At 40.2% G+C, this 25,737-nt stretch overlaps 4 protein-coding genes across 6 annotated transcripts in view; 3 read left to right on the top strand and 1 right to left on the bottom strand.

Annotated features, from left to right (window-relative positions):
* The window catches only part of LOC145483989 (uncharacterized), a 301,335-nt gene that overhangs the window by 90,938 nt on the left and 184,660 nt on the right, over window positions 1–25,737 (bottom strand). The window lies entirely within an intron of this gene.
* On the top strand, window positions 2,947–9,071 carry LOC145483973 (uncharacterized). The gene is made up of 7 exons (XM_081462561.1): window positions 2,947–3,225; window positions 4,384–5,076; window positions 5,543–5,717; window positions 5,861–5,964; window positions 6,458–6,539; window positions 6,663–6,808; window positions 8,028–9,071. The coding sequence occupies exons 1-7, from the start codon at window positions 3,118–3,120 to the stop codon at window positions 8,313–8,315; spliced, it is 1,596 nt and encodes a 531-aa protein (XP_081318687.1). The 5' UTR covers window positions 2,947–3,117; the 3' UTR covers window positions 8,316–9,071.
* LOC145483974 (spondin-2-like) lies at window positions 9,197–13,191 on the top strand. Its single transcript, XM_081462562.1, has 2 exons — window positions 9,197–10,335; window positions 11,036–13,191. The coding sequence occupies exons 1-2, from the start codon at window positions 10,077–10,079 to the stop codon at window positions 11,548–11,550; spliced, it is 774 nt and encodes a 257-aa protein (XP_081318688.1). The 5' UTR covers window positions 9,197–10,076; the 3' UTR covers window positions 11,551–13,191.
* Window positions 13,530–23,362, top strand: LOC145483975 (spondin-2-like). Of its 3 annotated transcripts, none has more exons than XM_081462563.1 (2): window positions 13,530–14,793; window positions 20,499–23,362. In XM_081462563.1, exons 1-2 carry the CDS (start codon window positions 14,514–14,516, stop codon window positions 21,098–21,100), a joined length of 882 nt encoding a protein of 293 aa, XP_081318689.1. In that variant the 5' UTR covers window positions 13,530–14,513; the 3' UTR covers window positions 21,101–23,362. The 3 variants fall into 3 exon arrangements, with proteins under 3 accessions (XP_081318689.1, XP_081318691.1, XP_081318690.1); XM_081462565.1 differs by lacking the exon at window positions 20,499–23,362 and adding an exon at window positions 16,003–18,116 and having other exon boundaries at window positions 13,536–14,793; XM_081462564.1 differs by lacking the exon at window positions 13,530–14,793 and adding an exon at window positions 16,520–18,399.

A 25,737-nucleotide genomic window follows, 5' to 3' on the forward strand; every position in this document is an offset into this window, starting at 1 on the left:
TCACTACAAGTTGTTTCTGCAATAATACAGATAGACAGGTGGTTACCATGGTTATTGGACTTTTACAAAACTTGTTACAACCTAGAAGCGACCGCTAAGACAATCGACAGTGATGGCTGGTTCCACACAGGAGATACTGGACATTATGATGAAGATGAATATTTCTTTATTGTTGATCGACTGAAAGAACTCATCAAGTACAAAGGATTTTGTTCTTGGGCCATCGTAGTTTAACGAGGAATAAAACACAAATAGCGATGATAAACATATTAAACTTACGCATTTTAATAACTTGACGTTTCGTATGCTACGCAACATACATTTTCAAAAGTGGAATAAAGACCGTTACAATTTTTGAAAACTATATATGAAATGTAAATAAGGGGTCTGGAAACGAGATTAAGAAACATCTGTTTCTTAACAGTAAAACAATAAAAGCCTAAGCTTACTAATAAAGTATCAGCTTCTCACTGTTGACGTTTACATTAAGAGCCGGCTTAAGTTCTTGGATGAGCAAAGTTTCTTTAATTTTACAATGATAATCTGTTTTACTGGAAGCTAGAATATCAAAATGATCCCACTTGATGTTGTGACCTGTGGCTTTTATATGGTCGGCAATGGCTGATGTGGGGTCATTCTTAGTGAGAGCCTTGAAAAATTTCATATATAGTTTTCAAAAATTGTAACGGTCTTTATTCCACTTTTGAAAATGTATGTTGCGTAGCATACGAAACGTCAAGTTATTAAAATGCGTAAGTGTAATATGTTTATCACCGCTATTTGTGTTTTATTCCTCGTTAAAGTACAAAGGATTTCAGGTATTAAGGGTATTCCAATGTTTTTATGGCAAAAAACAAAACAACAAAATCAATGTGCAGCCATCTTGACTGAACACGCTTGGTTAAAATTCCATGGGAAAATATGTCCCTAGTAAGAAACTTCCCGCCTTATTTTTTCTTTTTCTTTTTCTTTTTTTTCCGTAACATTTTAACATGCCACAGTTAAACCTGTATTGAGCGGACACGCTTGGGACACTCACTAGTGTCCGCTTAATACAAGGTGCCCGCTCTAAACAGGTTCTAATGTTTTGTACAATAATAGTTAATTATTAACCCTTTTGTATAAACACAGTGTAACACGATGTAGGAACAAAGACTGCTCATAGCCCAATGTCCAGTCAGTCAATGCATGCATCAATCTGGAATAATCTACTTAGCTTTAAACGACATCGCTGAACAAAGTCGATGGAGTCTGAGCTGAGCTTTTAGAAGTAAAAAGCCCTTGAAGTGTCCGCTTATGGCAGGTTTTGTGCAACAAAATGGCTTACTATTGGTGTCCGCGTCCGCTTAACAGAGTGCAAGTTTATTTTACAGCAAGAGAAAATGAGAGCAGTAAATCTGGGAAGAAAATTTTGGGACTCAAGCTGGTGTCCACTTAAAAGAGGATGTTCGCTTAATGTGGAGTCCGCTTAATACAGGTTTCACTGTAACATGTGTTTTTGCTAACGTGTGTCAAACTGTGATCGAAACATTTGCCTCCCGCATAAGTTGACACTCACTCAATATTCTTCATTTCTTTTCAGGTTCCTCCAGCTGAGCTCGAAGCATTATTGATTTCCCACCTGAACATTGACGACGCAGCAGTGATCGGCATCCCCGATCTCGAAGCCGGCGAGGTTCCTGAGGCATTCGCGGTTCGTCATGGCGGTGTGACGTCAGAGGAAATCATCGAATTCGTTACCAGGAATGCTCCGCCACCGAATAATCTGAGTGGTGGTGCGGAGTTTGTTGATGAGATACCAAAATCGTGCAGTGGAAAGATAGTTCGCCGTTTCCTTAAAGAGAAAGGAATTAAAAAGCGTCTTTAATCTAAATGTCGAACTGTTTCGAATAATTAGCAATTATTGGACGAGGTGGCTAGCGGATCAGTTTTTGAGGAAGCCGAAGACAAAGGCAAATTAATCTGCGAAACACGCGTTCTTTCCTTTCGATGAGCTGAAATAAACTAAAGGATAATTTATTGTTGCCCTTTTCGCATTTCGGCTGTTTTGGTCTAGAAGACGGCAAACTGCTCTCAGGCGTGGTTGTTTCCAGATCACGTGGTGGGCTCTCGGCCAATGAAAGGCAAAAAAGCAGCATCAGATGAAAATACAGTGTATAATTAATTCTTACGTTTTATTAAGTTATTTTAATAAGCAAAAATCTAGTCCAAGCAGCTGCACAAACCTGCATAGGGTCTGCAATTCCACGATCATCAACCAATGTCATAGGATCGATTTCCAGCTGCTGTTCGAGAAAGGAGCCCGCGCTCCTCCCCCGAACTCACTCTCGGGGAGGAACGTAGACCGGACTCGACAAAGCGGCGGAAATCGAGCCTACCAATGGCAAGGCCTACAAGCTAAATGTTATATCAGGGAGGACGCGACATAAATAGACGCCAGAATAATCTTCCCTTTACTGTCTCTCTGATCAGCCTGATTTTTCCAAGCTTATTATTTTCAGGCCTTTTGTGTCCAATGTTACAATTAGGGCAAACCTTCCAATATCTCCCCGAAATTGACGTATTCTTGCAGCATATAATTACTAGTAAAAACTGGTAAATATATGACTCACTAGCACAAACTTACGGGGTAATTTTTGGCCGTTCTTGAATTAGCGAAGCCGGATTTTACCTCGACGGCATAAGGAAACGAACGTCATGTCAATTTCTCTGATCGCTGGTTAATTCTGTCTTCCACGGAATTTGTTAAAATTCATTTAAAGTCTCTCAAAGTGAAACTACACCTGAACCGTCATTTCCCCCATAATAAAATGTAAAGAAACGAAGTACAAGGTTTAGAATATAAATACAAGGAAATACGTGTTGAAAAGCACGATGAAATTCTTGTTGCGTGACGACTAGCGTGACATCATTTATGTGTTTATATCTGAACAGTGTATTTCCATTGGGTTTCGAGCACATCACGCGATCGATCCCTTCACGCTGCTGTTCGAATTCGCATCGCCAGTGAATTGTAGAATTTCGGACAGATTTATTTTCTCAAACAACGTCTACTCACTCGTCGAAACTGTGCTTCCGCAGGAGGTTTTGTTCTACCTGCTCTAACCCCGATCTAACATGGCGATTTTACGAAGTAAACATCCTGATGTAAACATACCCGAGAATCTATCTTGGACGGAGTTCGTTTTCCGGAGCTTTGAGAAATATGGAGACAGGCCAGCTATTGTAAGAGAAGTTTCCTTTTCATCCTTTTTTCTGAGTCTGTAGTTTAACTTCAAAATCACTCGATATATGTTACGTTCTCCACTGCAGTTGAACACTCTATTCCATATTCAGTTGCTGAATATTGTCATCGTGTGCATTCAGGCCTATTGCATAATAACTAGGAATGTCAATGACATGTACATATGCAGTCAAAGCAAATGCTATGACTGTTTTCTGTTCACAACTATGCTGCAGTCTGAACCATTTTAATTTTTTTAATCTTTCCATGAGCGTCGGCATCAGATGTCTGTCATCTGGTACATAAACGATTAACTTCAAGCAATTGTAGTGATTTAAAATTGGAGTTTCCACGACTCGGCTTAAAAGGCAACATTTTTACTCTAACAATCGACAGAAAGCGATGAGAAACGTGAAACTGAACAAAATAAGGCTAATACTACTAGTGGTTAGAAGCTGACTTCGCGCAATATTCTGTCAGACATCAAAATGGGGTTTCCTTGACTTAAGCTTCAACCCACTTCCCCAGGTGGGAGGGGGAGGGGGAGGAGAGGAGTACTCAAGCATAATGGTGACGGGGAGAAACGAAGACTTTTTCTGGGTAGGAAATTTCAGATCTGAGGACTTTTTTGGTTAGAAGTTTTGCAACTCCTTTTTATGGGTGAAAGGTTTTGGTAAGAACTTTTTTAAGGGGGAGACACCCTGTCATTTTGACGCTCAGTTGTCATTCCTGTTTTTGTTGTTGTTCCCTTCTTTTGAAAAATGACTGCATTCTACCTAGAGTTTGTGACAGCTGCATGATGAACAAAGAAAGGCGGATGGAATCTCCTTTTGAGACTTAAATAGCAAATCGTGTAGCCCTGTCTCAGACTAAACTAAACTGTTTAGATCTCCCCATAACTATGTAGCCGGGAGAAGCTTGTTGTTGTTAACCAATCTTGGCCTCAGGATCTTTAAGTCATTGAACTGGGTGGGGACAATGCTGGCAGCTTGCTTCGGGTACTTGGGGTGATATGGGTCGGTTAACCGTTCCCCTCCACCCTTCACCTGCACCCCTTTTCAAGGAGAAAGGGATATGGGAATTTTCATGTTTCACATAGAGAGGCGGTCAGGGGCGGGAACTGGTGCTATGAAATTAATTATCTTTGTTTGTACTGACAGATTGACGCCGTTTCTGGACGCTCCCTCTCGTTTAGTCAGATTAAGGACAAAACTCGACGATTCAGCTCTGCCTTGGTCAAAAGAGGATTTAAAAAGGGAGACGTCCTTGCCATTTATCTCCCAAATCTCATAGAATACCCGATCATTTTCCATGGCGTGGCATGTCTTGGTGGCGTCATCACCACTGTTAACCCACAATACTCGCCCCAGGACCTTGCTCGTCAGCTGAACATCTCACGAGCAAAATATCTCGTGACCATTCCCTCTCTTGCAGTGCAGGCTTTCAGCTCTGGTACGTTGAAGGGAATTCGCTCCGTGTTTGTCATCGGTGAAACTCAAGGCTGCGAGTCGATTTCTGCTCTTCTGTCAGATGATGGAGATGCATTTCCTAAAATAGTGAAAATCAACCCAAAAGAAGATGTAGTGTCCTTGCCATTTTCAAGTGGAACGACGGGTATTTCCAAAGGTGTTATGATTACACACTACAACCTGATAGCGCAACTTTGTATCGTGACCAAACAGAGTACTCCTCCTGACCTGCCTGTGGTGCCAACAGTGTTGAATGTGTTGCCCTTCTATCATACCTACGGGTTAACTCTGATAATGGGTTTATATCTCTATCTTGGAGCAAAGGTGGTCCTCCTGTCACGCTTTGAGCCACAGTCTTTTCTACAAGCCATTCAAGATTACAAGGTTTGTTTCGCACTCAAATTACAAATGTAAAGACTCCTTTATTGGTCTCAGTTTAGACTTGTCAGTAGAGATTATCTCCGATTCTCCAAAAATTGCCAAATAAAGCGTGCTAAGGTTTAAGCCAAAATGAACTTGGCACCAATGGATTCCTGTTTTAATTTCCCGCGCTTTCCTGTGGTTTCGTGTTTTCTCGCGCTTTCCTGTGGTTTCGGACGGTTTTCCCGCGCTTACCGATGGATTTGTGTTTTTCTGCGCTTCCCTGTAGTTTCGTGTTTTCCTGTGCGGCCTGCCTGCGGTTTTGTGTTTTCCCGCGTTTACCAATGGATTCGTGTTTTCCCGCAGTATTTTATGCCTTAATTTTTAGTATATTTATAAAGCAATTCCTGTGATTGTTTGGCTTATTTCCTTGCTGGAATTGTTGTTAATTTTACTTTATTTATAGTTGATTTATTTTTTTCTTCTGCAGGTGACAACTCTTCCTCTGGTCCCTCCCTTGGTGCTGTTTTTGACTAAACATTCCATGGTAGACAAATTTGACTTGTCTAGTCTCCAGTCTCTCTCTTCAGGGGCTGCTCCGCTCCCTCGGGACTTGGAAATAGGTGTTGCCAAGAGGCTACCGAGTTTGGTCGCAGTTCGACAGGGTCTTTGTCTTTTTTGTTTTTATGACATCAAATTAACAGAAATTTACTTGTTCTTCATAATGATTACATAAAAAGCTATGATACTTTTTATTACCCGCCTGTATTTTGCTTATCCTTTTCAACTTACACGTGCTTTTCTTTAGGTTATGGAATGACAGAAATGTCTATGGCATCTCACTCCCTGGGCGTGACCGACAAAATAAAGACTGGGTTCGTAGGTTTATTGCTTCCAAACATGGAGTGCAAGGTAAGCCATGTTTGGTACGTTACAGTTCACGACAGGGATTGGTAGGATATAACGCTACTGTTGATTGGAGGAACATGAAATACGTTGTGATCTGTATAAATTAAGACCTTACACAAACCACAACGGCAACGCTAAGCAACTGACATCTCGTCAGGCAAAACAATTAATATGCAGCTCTACAACTTTGCCATATTTTCATCTCAGCACATTTCACGTTTCTAGTTTGAACTTGATAATGCGTTTACAAATTACCTGAACATTAGTGAACACACTAAAAGTGAAGACAACCAAGTATTTGAACACTCTTAACGCAAATTGTATTGGCGTGTTTCTTCCTATTCCTGTTTTACCGTCTTCACTACAGGTATGATTTAAACTTCTAGAAATTAACTAATGATGGATGCTAAAAGAAGATGAAAGTGAATTTTGCAATTGTCGACGACGAAGCATAGCACTCACATAACATTGGGTTGCCTATGTTACATGTACACAGGTCATTGATCCTGAAACTGGTAAGATTCTTGGACCAAACCAGGACGGAGAGATTTGTGTGAGGGGACCAAATATAATGAAAGGTGAGTGTTTGTCATATCGTCCTCAACCTACTATCCCTGTCATGTCAACAGAAAAATGGCATAACCTGACTGGTACTGCTATTTTTGGAGAAGTTACGTCCTGATCACACTTGATAATTTCAGGTTACATTGACAACCCAGAAGCGACTGCTAAGACAATTGACAGTGATGGCTGGCTCCACACGGGAGATATTGGACATTATGACGAAGAAGAATATTTCTTTATTGTTGATCGACTGAAAGAACTCATCAAGTACAAAGGATTCCAGGTATACTTTTGTCAGAAAACACTAAATAACTATATATTGGATTTTTAGCAGGAACTGGCGATAAAAAAATGTCTATATAAAACTTTTCATTTTTGTTTTGTAGTTTGAACTGGTGCAATCTCCATGCTCGAATCCTTCATAACCACTTTTTAGTCTCTAGAACCTTCAACTCAACTCTTGTACAGTTGTCAGTTCTCTAATACGCTGATTGCCGTCATTCATAAGCTAGAGGACTGATCAGCTTTTTACGTAATCAGCGGTTATCACCTTTATAGTCCATTTAACAAATTGACGTCAGTTTTTATGCGTCTGTTCTCTTATTGATGATAAATTGCGTCATAAAATTGTCAAAGTGCCTGTGGAACCACGAGCCGCAGGCGAGTGGTTCCGCAGTAAATTTTGACGATGTTATGACAAAAATTATCATCAATAAGAGGACAGACACATAAAAAAACTAACGTCAATTTGTTTTTTACAATAACAAGACCCCAAAATGGTCAAATGCCGGGATTAAATTAGGGGAAAAGACGCCGTAAACTTAATTGCCGTAAAGAAAGATAAGTGAATTTTATTCAAAATGACGCGAACATTGTCGATAACTTTTCTCGCTTTTTGTTTGGCTACTTAAAAAAGTCATTAGAATCTCAGTTTGACAACTGAAAGTTGAGCTTGAAAGCTTGCGTAAATTAAAATTTTATCCGTCTGTACTCTTACTGAAAAATGAGCCGAAAAAACAAGCGCGGGAGAAATTAGAGTTATTGTAAAAATATATATATTTTCGCTCACATGCGATTGGTCTAAACGCGTCACGTTACTGAATGTTTCCCAGCTAAAACTGGGGAATATCCGAGTGATATTTCCCAATTTTCAAAACTTCGCATGTTACAAAAAAATTATTTGAAGGATAATAAACACAAAGCCTCCGATCCCTTTAGCGCAAAAATATGCTCGGATATTTGTCACTGGACATTCATATCTGTTCCTTAAAGCTCACAGTTTTCCTTACGCTCTCGGAAAACTGTTCTCGGAACAGCCGGATAATGACCGCGGACAAATATCCCAGCATGTTTTCGCGCCAATTGGTGGTTATTGATTTTATTATCCTTCAGTTATAGTTTGTTTGTATATCCTACAAGACTGTATGCACTAAGACACATCTTGTATAGTTGCCCGCGCCGCTATAGTTCACCTTCGGTGATTTTATTCATGTCTTTGATAGGTTCCTCCGGCTGAGCTCGAGGCATTATTGATTGCCCACCCGAACATCGACGACGTGGCAGTGATCGGCGTCCCCGATCGTGAGGCCGGCGAGATTCCGAAAGCTTTTGTCGTTCGCCGCGGCGAAGTGACGTCAGAGGCAATAATGGAATTCGTGGCCAAGAGAGTCGCACCACAGAAAAAGCTAAGGGGTGGGGTGGAGTTTGTCGACAAGATACCCAAATCACCCAGCGGAAAAATACTTCGCAGGTTCCTCAGAAACAAAGAAAAGCAAAAGAGTCGTTTATGAGAATTAGGATTCGGTTAGTAGGCAGGGAGAACACTTCAACATTGGGCTGACATTTCAACTAATAGCCGAAAAATCGTCGAAAATTGAACTGATGATAGAGAGTAGTACTTAAGAAGTAGAAAACATGTACCGTGTTTCTAGCGAGTTTTAGTGTAAATCTACTAGCGTTCTATCACGAATGCTGTTCTCTGATTGGCTACGCTACTCACTATCTATTCTGTGATAGATAGTGAGTAGCGTAGCAGTGTGCGCTTGTTAACAAAATGACGGCCGCTTTTTAGTATTTTCGAAGTGTCTGTGAACAGGATTTAGATAAAGTTTTGAACTACTAGTAGATATATACTAAAACAATTAGATTATTCGCTCTCGATTGCTATTCGTGATAGTTGACTCGGGCTGCGCCCACGTTAACTATCACGCGATAGAAATCTCGAGCTCATAATCTAATTGTTTAATAGAAACACGATTTTTAACTAATAACCATAATTGATTTATTCATTCGTGTAATTTGTTTGGTAAACAATAGCCGCCATGAATGACCTCCTCGGAAAAATATGGCCTTGAACAATTTTAATCAGAACTTGGAATGCTACGTAGAATTTATTGCTGTAAACAAGTGCTTATAGAGAACAACAAATTGTTCTTGAGGATGATCTTAAACAAATAAAGTTTAATAAAAAAAACATGTCAAACGAGAAAACTTGTTCTGGGCTATGCAAAAACTTAATTTTTGTTTTGTAGTTACGACGGATGACGTTACGACGCAAGCATTTTTGCTCTGGACTATGTATGACTCTTGCCCACGGCTCATCTTGTAAACAATGGCCGGTTTTATCACGTTTGATATTCTTAATCCCTTTTAATCTTGTCATTCCTATAAACTACCCTTATTAATTGTTGGAGTTTTTTATTGCTTCTTTGGTGATTTTGTATTTCAAAAAAAACTTTTGTTTTCAAGTTTTTTTCAAGTGGAAAGTAATTGCACGTCATAAAAATAACATAGCGAGCGGTAACCTCCTTGAAAGACTGACTTTTTCTCCTACGTCAGCTATTGTTGTCAATGTATGACGAGGGTTATAATTGTTTGTTTCACAGTTTGGCAAATTTGCTAGGAAACCGACCATGGCAACTGACACACATGTAGTAAACAGTTGTAGGCTAGCTCACGGTATTCAAGTTATTTTGTTGTTCATGGCTTCTGCAAAATCTTTCCTGATGGAAGAGAATCTTTGCTATTCTTCTGTATGGTTTAAGCATCACGCCATTAATTCGGAGCAGTAGCGAGATTTATGTAGGTTATGGATATTGGTCCAGTTCTTTGTTTTTCTTATAAGTAAATGATGATTATTATAAACATGTATGAATTGAAGCGCATTCGAGGTAAAACAAAAAAAAAGAACAAAAAGTAGAATAAGGCCGATATTCAGACATCTTGAACGAACAAGTTTGGTTAATGAATGAATTTGGATTGCATGTTGAACACAGGCGGGGGACAATATCGCATCATCTTACCCACTCGGGTGACCAATCATAGAGTAGGATTTCGTTTGTCTTTTTTCTTTATTTATAGATAGGTTTAATATCCGAAAAGGAAACCCGTTGGCAAGTAAACAGGCAGATTCGTGTTTTTAATTAGCCAACACGAAATCTCTAGATTTGCCGAGTCATCGAGACACGACACTTATATAAAGGCAGTCCGTGACCTCTGATTCGTCCTAAATTACTCGCTGCGTATAGTAGAACACACTTGGATTTTTGAGAATGGCACATCGCATAATAACTCTCACGGCTTTGTTGAACCTTGTTGCGGTCGTTTCTTCAGCCGGTGTAGCATGCCCAGGATCAGCAAGTTACACGCTCACATTTCGTGGTCTTTGGAAATTAGACAGACATCCCAATACACCCTTACCTGGTGGCGCACATTTTTCACCTCTGATTGGTTGTTCGCATGGATCTGACTATGTCATGTGGCGCGCAGATGGAAAAGCCTCCCCTGGAGTGCAATCAGTGGCAGAAGCAGGTTAGAAACATGGCAACGTGTAACCCCAATAAAGCGAACCTCTCGATATAACTAATACTGAACCTTACTGAAGACGCGATGACTAGACAAAATTGTCGATCTTTGCAGCTTATCATGACCCATTCACGAAATCTCAGCTGAACATTTAAACGTATAATACCATCCTGCTTGTCCACTTTTTTCAGTTCTCTTGAAGTCAATTTTTACAGTAGTTTAATGTATACTTTTAGACTTATCAGTAAACTAGATTTTTAGTTTACCTTACAAAACATAGTTCGTTTTACAATTTATATACTATTATTTTTGACATTATGCATACTTTGTAATTTACCAGTTATTAATCTTTGTCGATATTTCAACCATTATTCCTGTAAATTATTATTATTGTTATTATTATTATTATTATTATTATTATTATAGTATTATTATAGTATTATACTTGTTGTAAAGCACTATTGATCTTCTTATTGTAAATAGCACTATATAAAAAATAAATTATCATGATTATTTTTAATTATTCAAAAGAGTCATAAAATGGTACTTTGCTCGTGGTGAATTTTGATTTCAGTTTTGCAACCCGCAGTTGTGGGCCTTTTATTTGTTCGTTCCTCGAGGAGTACAAAAACTTTTTTTTTTTTCTCTTGCTTTGAGAGATAACGTACCGAAAGTTAAGTTAACTCCCAGTTCACTTTGTTTACAGGTTCAACTAGTACTCTCGAAAGTGAGATTAACGCCCAGATCACAGCCAAAAAGGCCTGGAAGAGGATTCTTCCTGGTGGTTCGCTGGACCCTGAGGAAGTGCAATCGGGAATTGATGTGGAGGTCACCGCGAACTTTTCCAAAGTGTCGATAATTACGATGTTGGCGCCTTCTCCTGATTGGTTCATTGGAATTGACAGTCTTGACATGTGTGACAATGGCAATTGGCGACAGAGCTGGGACGTCACAATGTTACCCCCATGGGATGCCGGGACGGAGGAAGGGAATCAGTTTTCGAGCTCCAATGCAGCCACTAGCCCGCATGTTAACATTTTCCAAATCACAAACGACATGGGGGGCGCGTTTAATGCCCCAAATCCCATCCCAAGCTTGGGAGAGTTTAGGTTTGTGAAGACAGATAGACCAGCGGAACCAACCGAAAGCTCAGTCGGCAAAGCATCTTCTAATTTTGCAGTGTTCACAAGCGCTGCTTTCATACTAGTGTTGTTGTTTTGAAAAACGTGAGAACAATCTTGCGGACATAGTGACGTGTAGACTTTTTGAACACATGGTAACATTTTTTATACTTTTTCAGTGGCACTTTGGGGAGTAGAAGGGTAGCATTTCTCTGCCTCTCTAAGGAACAGTCAGACGCATAAGATTTGTAAGTCTCGCTGCGGATTTCGTTTTATAATTTAGTATTAGATGCTAGAGACTATTTGGTCCGGTCCCGGTAGAGCAATCAACTGATCAATCCGGTAGAACCAGTACTACAATCCCAACAGATGACTCTGTCGTCAAGACCTCTATTAGTTTTCTAGCGTTCGTAAGCGCTACCTTGATAGTGACTTTGTTCTTATAATTATATATTATTCAGCGGGTTCTGTTAATCCTTTACGCCCCTAATCATGCTGATTGGTTCGTGAAATAGATCGACCACGATTCTCGATCTATGGCTTAACAGCATATAAACTGAAGGCTTTAGACGGCACTTACTTGAAAATTACCCTACAATTTTTCAGCGCGTTAAGATTATTTTTAGCGACTAGTGAGGCAAGAGTATTTTATTGATAGTTTTTATGAAAAATGAAACATTGGCATACTTTGACTGAGAGCAAATCACGCGTTTTAAATTGTTTTCCTAGCTTGTCTGCATCGGCAAAGTCGCGGTTGTTTGCCAAAACAATATGTGAATATTGCAATATTGGCGGTGAACACGGAAGTTTTAAACTGATGCCGGTGGCAAAGTGTTTAGTAGTCACAATAAAAAGGAGCTTTCTCATGCATCACTACTCCTGGCGCGTCGAGTGGAAAACGGACAAAATTTTTTCTTACATGATAACCAAGAAAACTCCTCCTGTGCCAGGGACATCTTATTGAATTTTGCGATAGTGATATCATTACGATGAGACGTGACACGCTAGCAGTTTTGTTACGGCTATACTCTATTAATAAATTCGATTACATCTTGTAGACTTGTTCTTTGGACGTTCTGTGCAAATACGACCCGATCGATATCTGTTATAACATGCGCAGACCCAGTAACGAGCTGTTAAGTAGCGCCTTCTGTTAGGAATTTTCTTGACAAATGGCGCTTATAATTAGGTTTGAAGAGCGTTTTCGAGTGAACGGTTGGTCTAACTCTGCAAATAAATTTGCGTTTTTAAATTTCTTGCGGCGTAGTGTGGACGGGGGCCCAAAATTCCAATCATTCTCTTCCAAATTCTTCAGAGAGGATACTTTTCCTTTGTCATTTTGAAAAAAAAAGTAATAAAACCTTAAAATTTTGCGATAAGTAACAGTGATTGCAGTGGCGGATCCAGACCTTGAGCTAAGGGGAGGGGGGCCTGTTTTGTTTTGCTTGCCCTGCCGGCTTTTCTTCCTTCTGTGATTTCTTCTTTCTTTACCCAAAATAAGGGGGGGCCCCCGGTCCCCCCACCTCCCCCTAGATCCGCCACTGAATTGGACCGAGTGGAGTACAATTCAGGGAGTAATCACACGAGTAATTTCAAAATCGATTTGAAAATGCGAGCAAGATTACTCCCTAAATTATACGACACGAGGTCTAATTACTAATTAATCGTATTTATAACAAATTTCAGAATTAAAAATATATTTTGGGAAGTTCTTTTGAGCGGAAACGTCTGTAGCGCTTTTCATAAGCTTTGAAAACTGTAGGAAACATTGGGAAGGAAGCCATCAAAGCACGCGTAATTGACGTGCGAATCACGTGGGTATCCAATTACAGGTATCCAATCACAAACAGTTCAAGTTGGATACCTGTAATTGGACACCCACGTGGTTGCGCGCCGATTATGTAACAAATAGTCGTGTGGACAACCAATCACGATTGAGGATTTTGTTATAGAACGATTAGCAATGGTAATTGGACTGAGTGGTGTCTAATTCGGTCTGTGATCATACGAGTGACAACAAAAGTGGACGACCGCGCAGCGGGAGTCCGATTTGTTTATCACGAATATGATTACAGACCGAATTGGACGATACGAAATCTTATTACCAACTGATCATAACAATTACAGTTTCCGAGAAAAGAAGAATAGCCAAGTTATGAAAGAAAGGTAACATTTGCATTAAAAGACTGACAAAGGAGACGTGAATTGTTTAATGTCGCTCTAAAATTGAGATTGGCTGATTTAAACTACAACTTTGAATGTCATTGGCTTATTGAATTGAACTGTCCGATAACAAACTGTCCGATAGCAACTTGGCAAGTGAATTAGTGGAAAATAGGACTTCTTAACCAATCACAATCGAGATAATTGTAATTTTTATGATTAGCTCAGATATTTGTCCGCGGTTAATTTATTCCGAGCTGTGACCTTTGAGGACAAATATATGACAAATTTGCGAGCATATTTTCGTGCCAAATGGAGGCTATTGTGATTATTATCCGTCAAATATTTTTCGCAACACGCGCAGTTTTGAAAATTGGGGAATATCAATCGGATATTCCCTAGTTTAGAGGCATATTTGGTCGCGTGACGCGTTTAGACCAATCGCCCGCGAGCGAAAATATTTGATGGATTATAAAGATATTTATAGTTGTTAAGACAAAAGAGGTTTGCTATTTGCACGCGAAATTAACATGTAAATTTGCATTTTGTGGCTTCTACACGAGGGAAAATAGCCTGTCAATGATTTTGCTGTGGGAATTAGGGCTTTTCCATCATTTCTCCATTGTTCTTAATCTTCAGTCCAGGATATGAATGATCATAAAAGGAAAGTTTTTTTTCTTGCGGTGTTCAATTGCAGTTGTTAGCAATAACTATCCACTTGGGAAAAACGCGGGCAGCTGAATTTTAAATGTATTTACTCCCCGGGGCTACCAAACACAGATTTGCAAATTTGCCGAGTCCGTCTAAACAACACACATATAAAGCGTCATTGACCTTCTTAATTTTTCTTGAATTCCTCGCTGCTTTGAACACAACTCAGTGACAACTGCATTTCGAAGAATGGCATCTGGGATGATAACACCTTCGGTCTTCCTGGGCTTCGTCTTCCTTGTTGCTGTCGTCTCAGCTTCAGACGGTGACGAATCTGACGGATGCTCTGGAATGGCCAACTACGTGATGTCGTTCCAAGGTCTTTGGAAAGAAGACAGACATCCGAATACACCTCTTCCTGGTAACGCGCATTTTTCGCCTCTGGTTGGTTGTTCGCATGGATCTGGCTATGTCATGTGGCACCCGTGTGCAAAAGCTTCTCCTGGTGTCAAATCAGTGGCAGAAACAGGTTAGAACATGTTTAAATGTAACCCCGACAGAGCGAGCCTTTTGAGATAGAGTTCCATTTTAAACACAGTCCGGGTTTGACAAAATCGTTTACATTTCAACTTTCAAGAACTTTTTTATATCTCTGATCACGAACGAGCCTGCTGCCGTGCAAAAAAACATCAATATTCGGTTCATGAATTAATCCGAGGAGTCTTTGCTTGAGCTCGAGATGATCCCGAGTCAATATCACGCATGCAAATCGAGAGCGAATAATCTAATTAAATGAAGAACCGTTCTCAAGTCCAATTACTCATTTCACTCATCATTTATCTACAATAACCTACCAGTCCTTCAAATCTTTATCCCTCGGCCTCTTTATAGACACTTCGAGAAAACGTAATTAGAAGCAACCGTTACGGTCATTTTGTTGGCAAGCGCAACCTGCTAATCTAGAACAGAATAGGTAGTGACTAGCATACTGGTCAATACGTGATAGAACGCTAATAATGTGAAATACCCTTCTGATTTGCACCCCTTGAAACAGTGATAGTTTTTTTTTTTTTCTTTTTTTTTCTTTTTTCAACGAAGGCTGACACCTTCGTCACAGTATACTTTGTACCTATTCTAAGTGAATGTATTCAGAAATATTTCCTTAGCGTAGAATTATGATATATTTCGTGATTCGTGCCTTCATCGAAGGTGTTTATTTTCGACTGCATTGTCGCCGTTGTCTCTTAATCCGCATACTCAATGATATGCCCGTAGGCGAGTCTGTTAAATATGGTTATTGACCAACCTTCTTCGGTCAAGATGGCTGGATCTTTGTTTCGTTCTTTTCTTTTCTTTTTGTGTTTTTTTTTTTTTTTTTTGGCGTGTTCAATGAGAGACCTCGACTCGGTATATCGGTCCATAAACACGGAAAAAAGAACGAGGCCAATATCCAGCCATCTTGACCGAACAAGCTGGGTCAATAAAGGATTTATTATATAGAAAAACAACACTATTTTCTTACAAGACATGCAGCGGGTAATCCCGAGCGGGAAGATAACGTCATCTTTCCCGGGGCAAAAACACTAGCCATTTTATATTTCACGGGAAAAAAATAACGCCATTCATGAATCACGAAAACTAACGCCTCTTGCAGCTTCAAATTACAAATAAGAAATAAATTTATTCATTGTACAGCTACAGCTGCAAAGGCATAACTTGTGGATTATTTTATTTTCAGGTGTAACAACCACTCTTGTAAATGAGATTAACACCCAGATCGCCGCGAAAAAGGCCTGGAAGCTAATTCTTCTTGGTGACGCTCAGCTAGGCCGAGAGGAAATGAAAACTGGAATTGATGTCGAGGTCACCGCGAGCTTTTCCAAAGTGTCGATAATTACCATGTTGGCGCCTTCTCCTGATTGGTTCATTGGAATTGACAGTCTTGACCTGTGTGACAACGGCAAATGGCGGGAAAGTATGAATGTCACCATGTTACCCCCATATGATGCCGGGACGGAGAACGGAACTACATTTTCGACCAACAATACAGCCACTGACCCCCCTGGTAAAATTTCCAAAATCACAAACAACACGGCTGGTGCTTTTAATGGCCCAAATCCCATCCCAAGCTTGGGAGAGTTTAGGTTTGTGAAGACAGATGGACCAGCGGAACCAACCGAAAGCTCAGTCGGCAAAGCATCTTCTAATTTTGCAGTGTTCACAAGCGCTGCTTTCATACTAGCGTTGTTGTTTTGAAAAACATGAGAACAATCTTGTGGACACAGTGACGTGTAGACGTTTTGAACACATGGTAGCATGTTTTACACTTTTTGGGTGGCACTTTGGGGAGTAGAAGGGTAGCATTTCTCTGCCTCTCAAGGGAACAGTTAGACGCATAAGATTTGTAAGTCTCGCTGCGGATTTCCTTTTATAATTTAGTATTAGAGCCTAGAGACTATTTGGTCCGCGCATAGCAAGCCGGAAGTAGGTATACATAATTCTTGGTGTGCGATTAACGATAAAGGGTCGACGAGCTTCCTCGCTCCTTTCACGTGAACGTAGGAGTCTCGCCTCGCCCCTCCCCCTGTAAAAAAAGGTTTCTGTTATATGGATACCAAGGTTGCGTTTTATTAGTACTTTACTTAGGTCAGTACTGAACCGTATGCAGTTATGACATGTAAGAATAACACTACAGGTGACACATTATGTGATACGCTAGAAAATTCCCTCAAGATTACATCAGTGAACCTTAAGCGCGGGTGCATTTTGAAAGAATTTTAAAATATTACTCGAGTAGTACAAATGCTTAATTGCTGAAGCTTTCATTCGATTACTCAGTTATTATGTGACCAAGAAAAACACAAACTCATCTGCATCAACATAATTCGCCGAGTGCAGTGCAAAATAAAAGTGAACGATTTAACTGGTCTAATGAAGTAATTTTCTCAGTCATATAAAAAGAACAAATATTAAATGCATGCCAGAGTATTTCAAGCATTTCAGAGACCTCTTTTGGCTGTTCATGTAAGATTCATGTAGAAGCAATTAGCGTTGTCAGTCAGTTCTATTTAAGTTCCGCGGAACAAAGAAATTTTGTTAATTTTGCATATTTGCCTGCGGCGGTTAATGGGACAGCCCTTTTGGCGGCCACGGACAATATACTACGTCTGCCACGGACGATAAATTATAATCGACCATACACTATTCAGTTTGATAGTCTATCGCTTTAGTTAGCAAACATCACGGTTACAACCAGCTAGTGTTTTCAATCTATTTCTAATTAACGCGACGCTTAGGGAGAGCATTCCATGTAAGGATATAATTTTCGTGTGTAAATAAAAATTGTGTGTGTGTATACGGACTACTCAACTAGTATTAAAAATTAGAATTCGAGTGCTATTTACAAATCCATCGGAAATTGCGGTTTTGTTACGTCACCGCATCGGGCAGTATTGATGTCAATGCATATATAATTGCCGTTGTAATTGGTTGCTAGGCAAGAGTCCATTTGTTTTGTCACTAAACCTCAGCTGAAGGCATCCAAGTTCTTCTTTTGTAGTTTGTGACTTCAGCACAAATGAAAACAACATGCAATTGATTTTACAGGGGTATCAACGATTTTTAAATTTTGGTTCTTATTCTTTCTTGAAAATCAATGCCGGGAAGCCTCGCTGTTAGATCTAAACTTGATTGGTAGCCGGAAATTCGTTGTTGAGTCAATAGCATGTGTTTACAACCCCAAGGCTGTTTCTTCCGAAGATGAATTGCAAATTTGCCGAGTCATCCAAATACGACCCATATAAAGGGTCGCTGATTTAACCTTCGTAATTATTGCCGGCTGCGTGGAAGACAACTGCATTTCTAAGAATGGCATCTGGGATGAAAAAAATATCGGCCTTCCTGAGCCTTGTCAGCCTAGTTGCTGTTGTTTCTTCAGCCGGTGAAAAATGCCCTGGAACGGCAAACTATACACTGTCGTTTTACGGCCTTTGGAAACAAGATAGACATCCAAATACAGCCCTTCCGGGTAGCGCGCATTTTTCGCCTCTGGTTGGTTGTTCGCATGGATCTGACTATGTCATGTGGCGCGCGGGTGCAAAAGCTTCTTCTGGTGTAGAACTGGTGGCAGAAACAGGTTAGAACATTTTAAAGAGCGAACCTTTCAACATAACCAATGAACCTTAGTGTAGAACAAAATATTGTTTATGTACAGTACCGCTAATACAGCATGCAATAGCAAAATTTTCGATCCAAGCTAAAGAATTGACTGTGATCGTTCAAGATAACCTGTAAACGCATTGGACAGTGGCGATACGCAATCGTGTTGCGATATGTTGCGTTCAAACGTTGCATTTACGTGCCAAAGCTGCAAAAGTTTGGCCAGTATAGCCGGAGAGGTCTTAATATAATCTGAGCCTATATCTCTTGTGGTTTATTTACGATTTCACAAAAAAGTTAAACACCGAACATTAAATATTTTAGGGTAAACGAAAAGAATATTTACTTCACTCAGATAAGGCGCATAGGGAATTGCTGGTTTTCAGTGTCACGCAATTCAAAATAGCTCAAAATTAATATCAAAACCGGTCAATAGATAAAGTCCAGAATCTGGGAAATGAAAGAAGGTAAATATGCAAAGACTCTCGCCAAAATTCTGGTCACGGCAATTTTTGTTATGCGAGATATGCGGAGAAGTGTTTTACCCAAATTTATAGAGATTTGTATGGAGACGCCATGCTGGTGCCCATCCGTATGGGCACCAACATGGCGGCCGGAAACCAACAGAAACATCTGTCACTGAGTTTTGCTACAAAAGCGTGAATTTATCCCTCGAGGAACTCTAAAACATTAAAATAATACTTTTTCTAAGACATGAACTGTTCAGATAGCCAAGTTTCCCGAAATAAGTCACTTTTTTAACCATCATGACAGCTCTCTAGGCCGTCATGTAAATGCCGCGTCACGCAAAAGCTTAGAAATTCCAGCGTAGTGTATCACAAAACCAAGAACCCATTCGGAGCGAAAATTTGTATGAATATTACTTTTCAGCTGCTCTTATACATCATTCAAGTAAAATCTCAGGAAGATCAATAGTTTTGTAGTTCGAATTTTGGTGACGTCATGTGAAAACCAGCTATAAATGGACCACAGGGGTACATTTTTTTTTTTCCAATCTCAAAAACTGTTTCAAAATTTGATCTTGAAAAGGATTAAAAAGTATGCGCTAGTGTTCAGTATCTTAGACCTGAAATTTGTTTTTTTGACGAAGATCGTGTCGCCGAACGTAGACGACCATAGACTAAAAAATAAAAGCCATTTGCACAAGCAGAATTGTTTTCTTCAACAATAATGTTACCAAACAAAAGAGTTGCGAAGAACAATCGGCATTGTGAATAGATCAAGACGATTACGAGAAGTTATCATGCGTGAAGAGCATATGCATAATTTGTTGGATTTTTCTATTCCAAAATAACCCATGAAAGTATATATCGTCTACCGAGCGAAAAAGAGGCTTTTCACTCTCTGTCTCAGAGCTCGAGGGCTCCCGGAAAGAAGCCAGAAGGAACGTTCTGCCTTCTGTGTCTCGCTAGATTGTCTTACCCAATTCAACCAGCATGCAAAAACATTAGTGAGCTTGCCTTCGGTCGAAAATTTCCTGCTGGGTTTTCATATCATTGAAAACCTACGCGTTTGTTGACAGCAACCCGCAAAAATGTTTTTTTTTTTTTTTCCTTAAGCCCTAGGGGAATCAATGAATCACATAAAGTTTATTTAAAGTTACAGTCTCAGATAAATACGTCGAGGACAGTGAATTTTGTTTATGCTCCCTCTGTTGAAAGCAAAAGACAAGTGAAAATTATCGTAAAATTAAAAAATAAAATTATCGCTAAAGCGCAAATTTCCGACAGCATTTCCGAACGTTACCGACGATCACCGAGTTCTTCCCGAACACTGCCCATCGAGAATTGCGTGAAGTTTTTTCCCCCAACGAGTTTCAAATACAATTAAAGAAGGATCGTGATAACTTTAAGAAACTAAAGCTATCGATTATCATCTATAGTGGTTTGAGTAGTTACTGAAAACTTCACAATAAACGTTTACTCATTCACCGCGATTAGGCTTAAATCTAGCATATCATGAAAGTGATTTTCATTTCAGTCCAGCAAGCAAGAAATTTATTCATTGTACAGTTACAGCTGCAAAGGCATAACTTGTGGATTATTTTATTTTCAGGTGTAACAGGCACTCTTGTAAGTGAAATTACCACCCAGATCGCCGCGAAAAAGGCCTGGAAGCTAATTCTTCCTGGTGGCCCTCAGCTAGGCGCAGAGGCAATGAAAACTGGAATTGATGTCGAGGTCACCGCGAACTTTTCCAAAGTGTCCATAATTACCATGTTGGCGCCTTCTCCTGATTGGTTCATTGGAATTGACAGTCTTGACCTGTGTGACAGCGGCAAGTGGCGGGAAAGTATGAACATTACCATGTTACCCCCATGGGATGCCGGGACGGAGGACGGAACTGCATTTTTGATCGGTAATGCAGCCACTAACCCGCCTGTTAACATTTTCCAAATCACAAACAGCATGTCTGGCGCATTTAATGGTCCGAATCCCATCCCAAGCTTGGGGGAGTTTCGTTTCATGGGCTTACACTTGCCAGAGGTATCTCAAGATAACTCTACTATCAACTCCACTTCCGCGCCGCCTGCAACCGAGAAATCCACTGCAATGTCCACGATGGCAACAACAACGGATAGCTCAGTCGGCAAGGCATCTGCCAGTTTTGCAGTGTTCGTAAGCGCAGCTTTAATACTTGCTCAGCTGTTGTTTTAGAAACTTCAAGAATAATTTTCCCACATAACTTGCACAGGGGTAGATTTCGGAGCATTTTAATCATCATTTGTGGTGGTTAGTGTGGCAAAATTATACCACTGAGATATTTTTTAGGAAAAGTATAATAACATTCTGGCACATTTCAAGTCCAGTCGTTACTGCTGATATTGATGAGTAGTTTTCAGTTTTATAAGAAGGCCACTTTTCTTGTCAATAACATTACTTAGAGCAGTTTTCAACCAGTGAATGTCGAAAGTAATTAGACGCAATTACTTTGGTTTTGGTTTAATCAAGGTTTAAGATTGGCTGAGTAGTCTAATTGGTAAGTAATTAGTTTGGTTTTGGTTTTACGACATCTCTCTAATAAGCAAACCTATTATTATAGTCGTTTACTTTGATAGCCACTTTTGATCATTTTTTAGCCATTGTCGAAAATTGCTCGTCCGAGAAAATTTGAATTCACTAAACCGACTAATCTGAACGTGGCTTAAACTTTATTTATCCCTCAAAAGGTGCCATTAGACTGTATAAAACAGACAGACCAAAAATATATTAGAGCTTGACTAACTTTAATGGCGGTAAAGTCATTGTCGTGGCATTCTTTGATCTATGACAAAAGTTTTGGAGCTTTCACTGCCCCAATGATTGCAAAACGGCGTCTTTCGTTTCGTTTAGAAATGTTGGCGTTCTATTCTGATCCCCGATCCGATACCAAAATCTTTAATTTCCCTTTCCATTTACCCGGTCTAGAGGAGAAGTATTCCTGCGCCATTAACCACTCTAGCTCTCTCTGTATGTCAGAATTCGGGCATTTTTCGGCCGTTAGTCAATACTTAGCCTGTGTAGCAGACATTACATTCCGCCGGTAGGCCTGTCCCGATTGTTCTCGGCAACTTTTGAGCAAATTCAACATGAATCTTAAGACATGGATAGCAAGAACTTAGTGGGAAGGCGGCTCCACAATCACAGACTTCCTCACCGTCGAATGCGCCGTAATTCACCAAGCAGCCTGTCTCCTGAAAGTGTCTTGCTTTGGCCGCTGGTAACACTTCTCTGACTCCGTAGTAAATAAGCAGGCCGAGGCCCACGTAAATTAAGGATTTGTATGTCAGAATTCGGGTATATTTTTCGGCCGTTATCCAATACCTAGCCTGCGTCGCAAACATTACTTACCACCGATTGTTCTCGGCAACTTTTGAGCAACTTTTTGCGGTTCTAGCAACCTCGAGCAAGTTTTGCCTTTCTGAGCAACGTTTGGGCAAAATATAGGTTAAGAGCACATATCGAGCACGAAAAAGTCAACGATTTCATAAAAAACTTCAATTTACGCGAATCTCATGAATGTTTATCAACCTTTTGAAGTTTGAACACATAACCGGACACTTGACAACGTCTCGCACTAGGCCGGTTACCAGGGAAATTTCAGTGACGTTCTTTTAATACTCAACGACAATTTTAGCCAGGGTAGCCTAGGGCTTTTGCCTTAGAGATTGGGAGGGGTCCATCCCAATCTCTAAGAGAAAAGCCCTAGGGAACGAGGTTACGTCGAATTACCATTTGTTAAAACCCACCTAGACCCTCTGCATCTCCCTGTATAATTACTTGGGGTCACAGGTGAGCATGACCATAGCATATTGTAGGAGTTTGTATTGAGCTCTATACGAGTTGTATTGATTCAATCTAAAACTCTGACTCTCCGTTTTTCCTTTAAACAGTTCAGCTCAATAAAGTTCTGGGACTTCTGTTTACTATTTGAGTGTTTTCTGTTTTAACGATTTGACCACAGGGAGCATACAATCCTGTTTAGCAGGATGAGAGTAAATGAAGGGATGATAGAAAGGAATAGTTGCCATCTTAATACGTGAACTTATAGGGAAAACCGCTACAGCGCGAAACTCGTGCCTAGGTCTCGTCGCGCTGTGCAACCTGAAGTAACATTGGAAATAAACATACAAGTAAACAAAGAAGAAAACCAGAAAAATTTTTGCACAGCACAAAAAGGCCTAGGTACGAGCTTAGCCCTAAACTAGTTATACAACGCTTTCGAGTAGTACACCATAGAATGTTCTATGAGTCACTCCTAGTCACTTGTATTTTCTCGGCATTCAGGCGAGTCTTTAGGCGAGTGTGTATACCAAGCTAAGGAAATACAAGTAACAAGTAGCATATTCCATGGTATACTACGGGAGACGGTTGCATAGAGAAAATAAAATGAACCTAAAATGGTCAGAGAAATAAATCATTTATTGCGTACGGGCACTTTCGGACTTGTGAGAGGCGGGGGAGGGGGGGGGGGGGCGTGGGTGACCTTATTGCCCGAAAAATTTACACATTGCCCGAAAGCATGTGCTATACAAACGCACTCAAATCGCAGTGAAAACAAAAACGTTGACAACTCTCTCGTCTAATGAAAATGTTATCATTCCAAAATTATTTCGAACTTCCAAGGGAAACGAAAATTGGTTCGAAAAATCGGATATTTCGAGAAATCTGGGGTAAAATTACAATGTTCGACTGAGGGAAGGGAATGACTTTTGTTTCGAGTTATCGGGAGGTTAAAAAAAAATGAGGGTTTGAGAAATCGGGATTGCACTGTACTTATTTTGAAACCTCGCATACTTTATGACTTTGATCGACAGCCTAGTAAAGTCAGAAACTTATGAAAGAAACAGTACATTCTTCCTCGTACGAGAACTTCAAGAAAATTTTAAAACGGCTGTTTGTTGAGCCCTTCAAAACGACTCTTTTCAGAGCCACCACAAAAACAGAAGTCTAGGTTTTCGTTTGCTTTGATTCTGTCATTGTTTTGTTGAACTAATATTCATCTCAAGGATTTTCACGATACACATATATGGCTTTTTCAAAACAGATTTTCTGGATCCTAAGATGACTTTAGATCATTTGACCTTGACTCCGTTTTGACAAGGCAAACGTTAGAGAAAGTAGCCCAATATAAGTCTGGCCTTGACAACCTTTTAGAACGTTTTCTCCCGAGTACTTAATTTGTCCCCCCGCCGGTCCGTACGTCTATGTTATAAATGTGACACATGCGTGGCGCATGATAGTAAGGTTTGAACTGAACTTTGCCCCTACCAATGCTACATTATGTCCTTCGCCAAGAAAACTATACAAAAAAAAACCTCCAGCAGGGTAACAACCTTTAAGCATCAGCCGCCATCTTACTTGCACGTTGTGCAACATCTTTCTGTAGGGGTTCACGCTCCAGAAATATCTGGGGGTGTACATTACCAGCTCCCTCAAGTGGACCAAGCACACCGTGGAGGTAAAAGATAAAGGCCAACAGGATTCATGGTGTACTCCAGAGGAAGTTGGCATCTTATGCTCCGGCTATTAAGGAACGGGCTTAAATTTCCTTACACGCTTAAAGACACCCACTGGGTGGAGTCTGCTCAGCGTCACGAAGCACGTTTTGTGTGTTATGACTGTACTATCACCGAACCGGCGGTGTCAATGCCTGGGGTGTCAAGACTGAGAGTCACATAGAAGGGTCTCTGACTTGATAATGTTTTTTAAAAGATCAAGATCGGCAAATCGTTAGGATACCATTCCCAAATGACTTGTAACGCGAGTCCGACTTTTCCCATAACACGCGAAATAATATGCAGCATATACTCTAATTTGAACGCTTTTCGTCTAGCGCTAATGCTCATAAGTACTCAGAACTGTCCCGACTTGGATCGGCCGGAGCGCCTTGCTTCTCGTCTCTGTCAACGCTGACTCCATCGCCATCAACTCAAGCATTTGTAATTACAGTCGGACCTCCCGAAAGCGACTATCCAAAATGTCAAGCTAGCCTAGGTGGTCGCTTACGGGAGGTGGTCGCTTACGAGGGCTTAGACCATATTGGGTCAAAATTTTGCCTCAGTAGCATATGGTAACTACAGAGAATTACCCCATGTTTTAAACGTTTTATTCATGTGAAAAATTAATTTCGAGAAAAATACAGGACTCCCATTGCGAAATTTCCGTCTCTTGTACTACTTAGGAATGTGAAAATGTTACAACATTTTATTATCCAGTGTCTACTATATTATCTGTCAAGTGGTCGCTTACGGGAGGCCGGTGAAAAACAAAAGAAAATTTCAAACTTTTAGCCTTAAAAGTGGTCGCGGTCGCTTACGAGAGGTGTTCGCTTACAAGGGGTTCCAAATATAGTGATTTGACTCAAAAACTTTTGGTATTCTGGAAAACTGGTCGCTGAGGAGAGGTGGTCGCTTACGAGAGGTGGTCGCAACAGGAGGTTCGCATTGTTTAATAACTCAGTTTATTGTCGCTTTAATCTATTGTTTATTATAAGTGATACGCCCCCCCCCCCCCCGGAGGGTACTCCCTTATATGGGCTATATAGGTATGTGAGGCCCCAAAGGGTATGGTTTTCAGTCATTTTGTAAAAAAAAAAATGGGGTATCTATTTTCGCCATTTTAGTCATAAATAGGGTATGGTTTTTGCACTCCAGTCTTGAACTGGGCATACTTTTAGAAGAAACTACTTTCTCAGGTAATTTTTTAAGGTCATAAATAGGGTAGGAAAAATCGCAGATTTTGGACATAAATAGGGTAAGGGTTTAATTTTGGGAAGCGAGCTGCACACCCCCACCAAATTTTATGTGCTAAAT

Source organism: Orbicella franksi, chromosome 4 (assembly GCF_964199315.1).
Source record: "Orbicella franksi chromosome 4, jaOrbFran1.1, whole genome shotgun sequence".
NCBI classification, from domain to species: Eukaryota; Metazoa; Cnidaria; class Anthozoa; order Scleractinia; family Merulinidae; genus Orbicella; species Orbicella franksi.

Excerpts from the sequence above, each read along its gene's own strand:
- LOC145483973 (XM_081462561.1), top strand. The coding sequence starts at position 3,118 with ATGGCGATTTTACGAAGTAAACATCCTGATGTAAACATACCCGAGAAT. Across the intron at positions 3,226-4,383 it reads ATGGAGACAGGCCAGCTATT|ATTGACGCCGTTTCTGGACG; the intron begins GTAAGAGAAGTT and ends TTGTACTGACAG. Across the intron at positions 6,540-6,662 it reads GGGACCAAATATAATGAAAG|GTTACATTGACAACCCAGAA; the intron begins GTGAGTGTTTGT and ends TGATAATTTCAG.
- LOC145483974 (XM_081462562.1), top strand. The coding sequence starts at position 10,077 with ATGGCACATCGCATAATAACTCTCACGGCTTTGTTGAACCTTGTTGCG. Across the intron at positions 10,336-11,035 it reads GCAATCAGTGGCAGAAGCAG|GTTCAACTAGTACTCTCGAA; the intron begins GTTAGAAACATG and ends CTTTGTTTACAG.
- LOC145483975 (XM_081462563.1), top strand. The coding sequence starts at position 14,514 with ATGGCATCTGGGATGATAACACCTTCGGTCTTCCTGGGCTTCGTCTTC. Across the intron at positions 14,794-20,498 it reads CAAATCAGTGGCAGAAACAG|GTGTAACAGGCACTCTTGTA; the intron begins GTTAGAACATGT and ends TTTTATTTTCAG.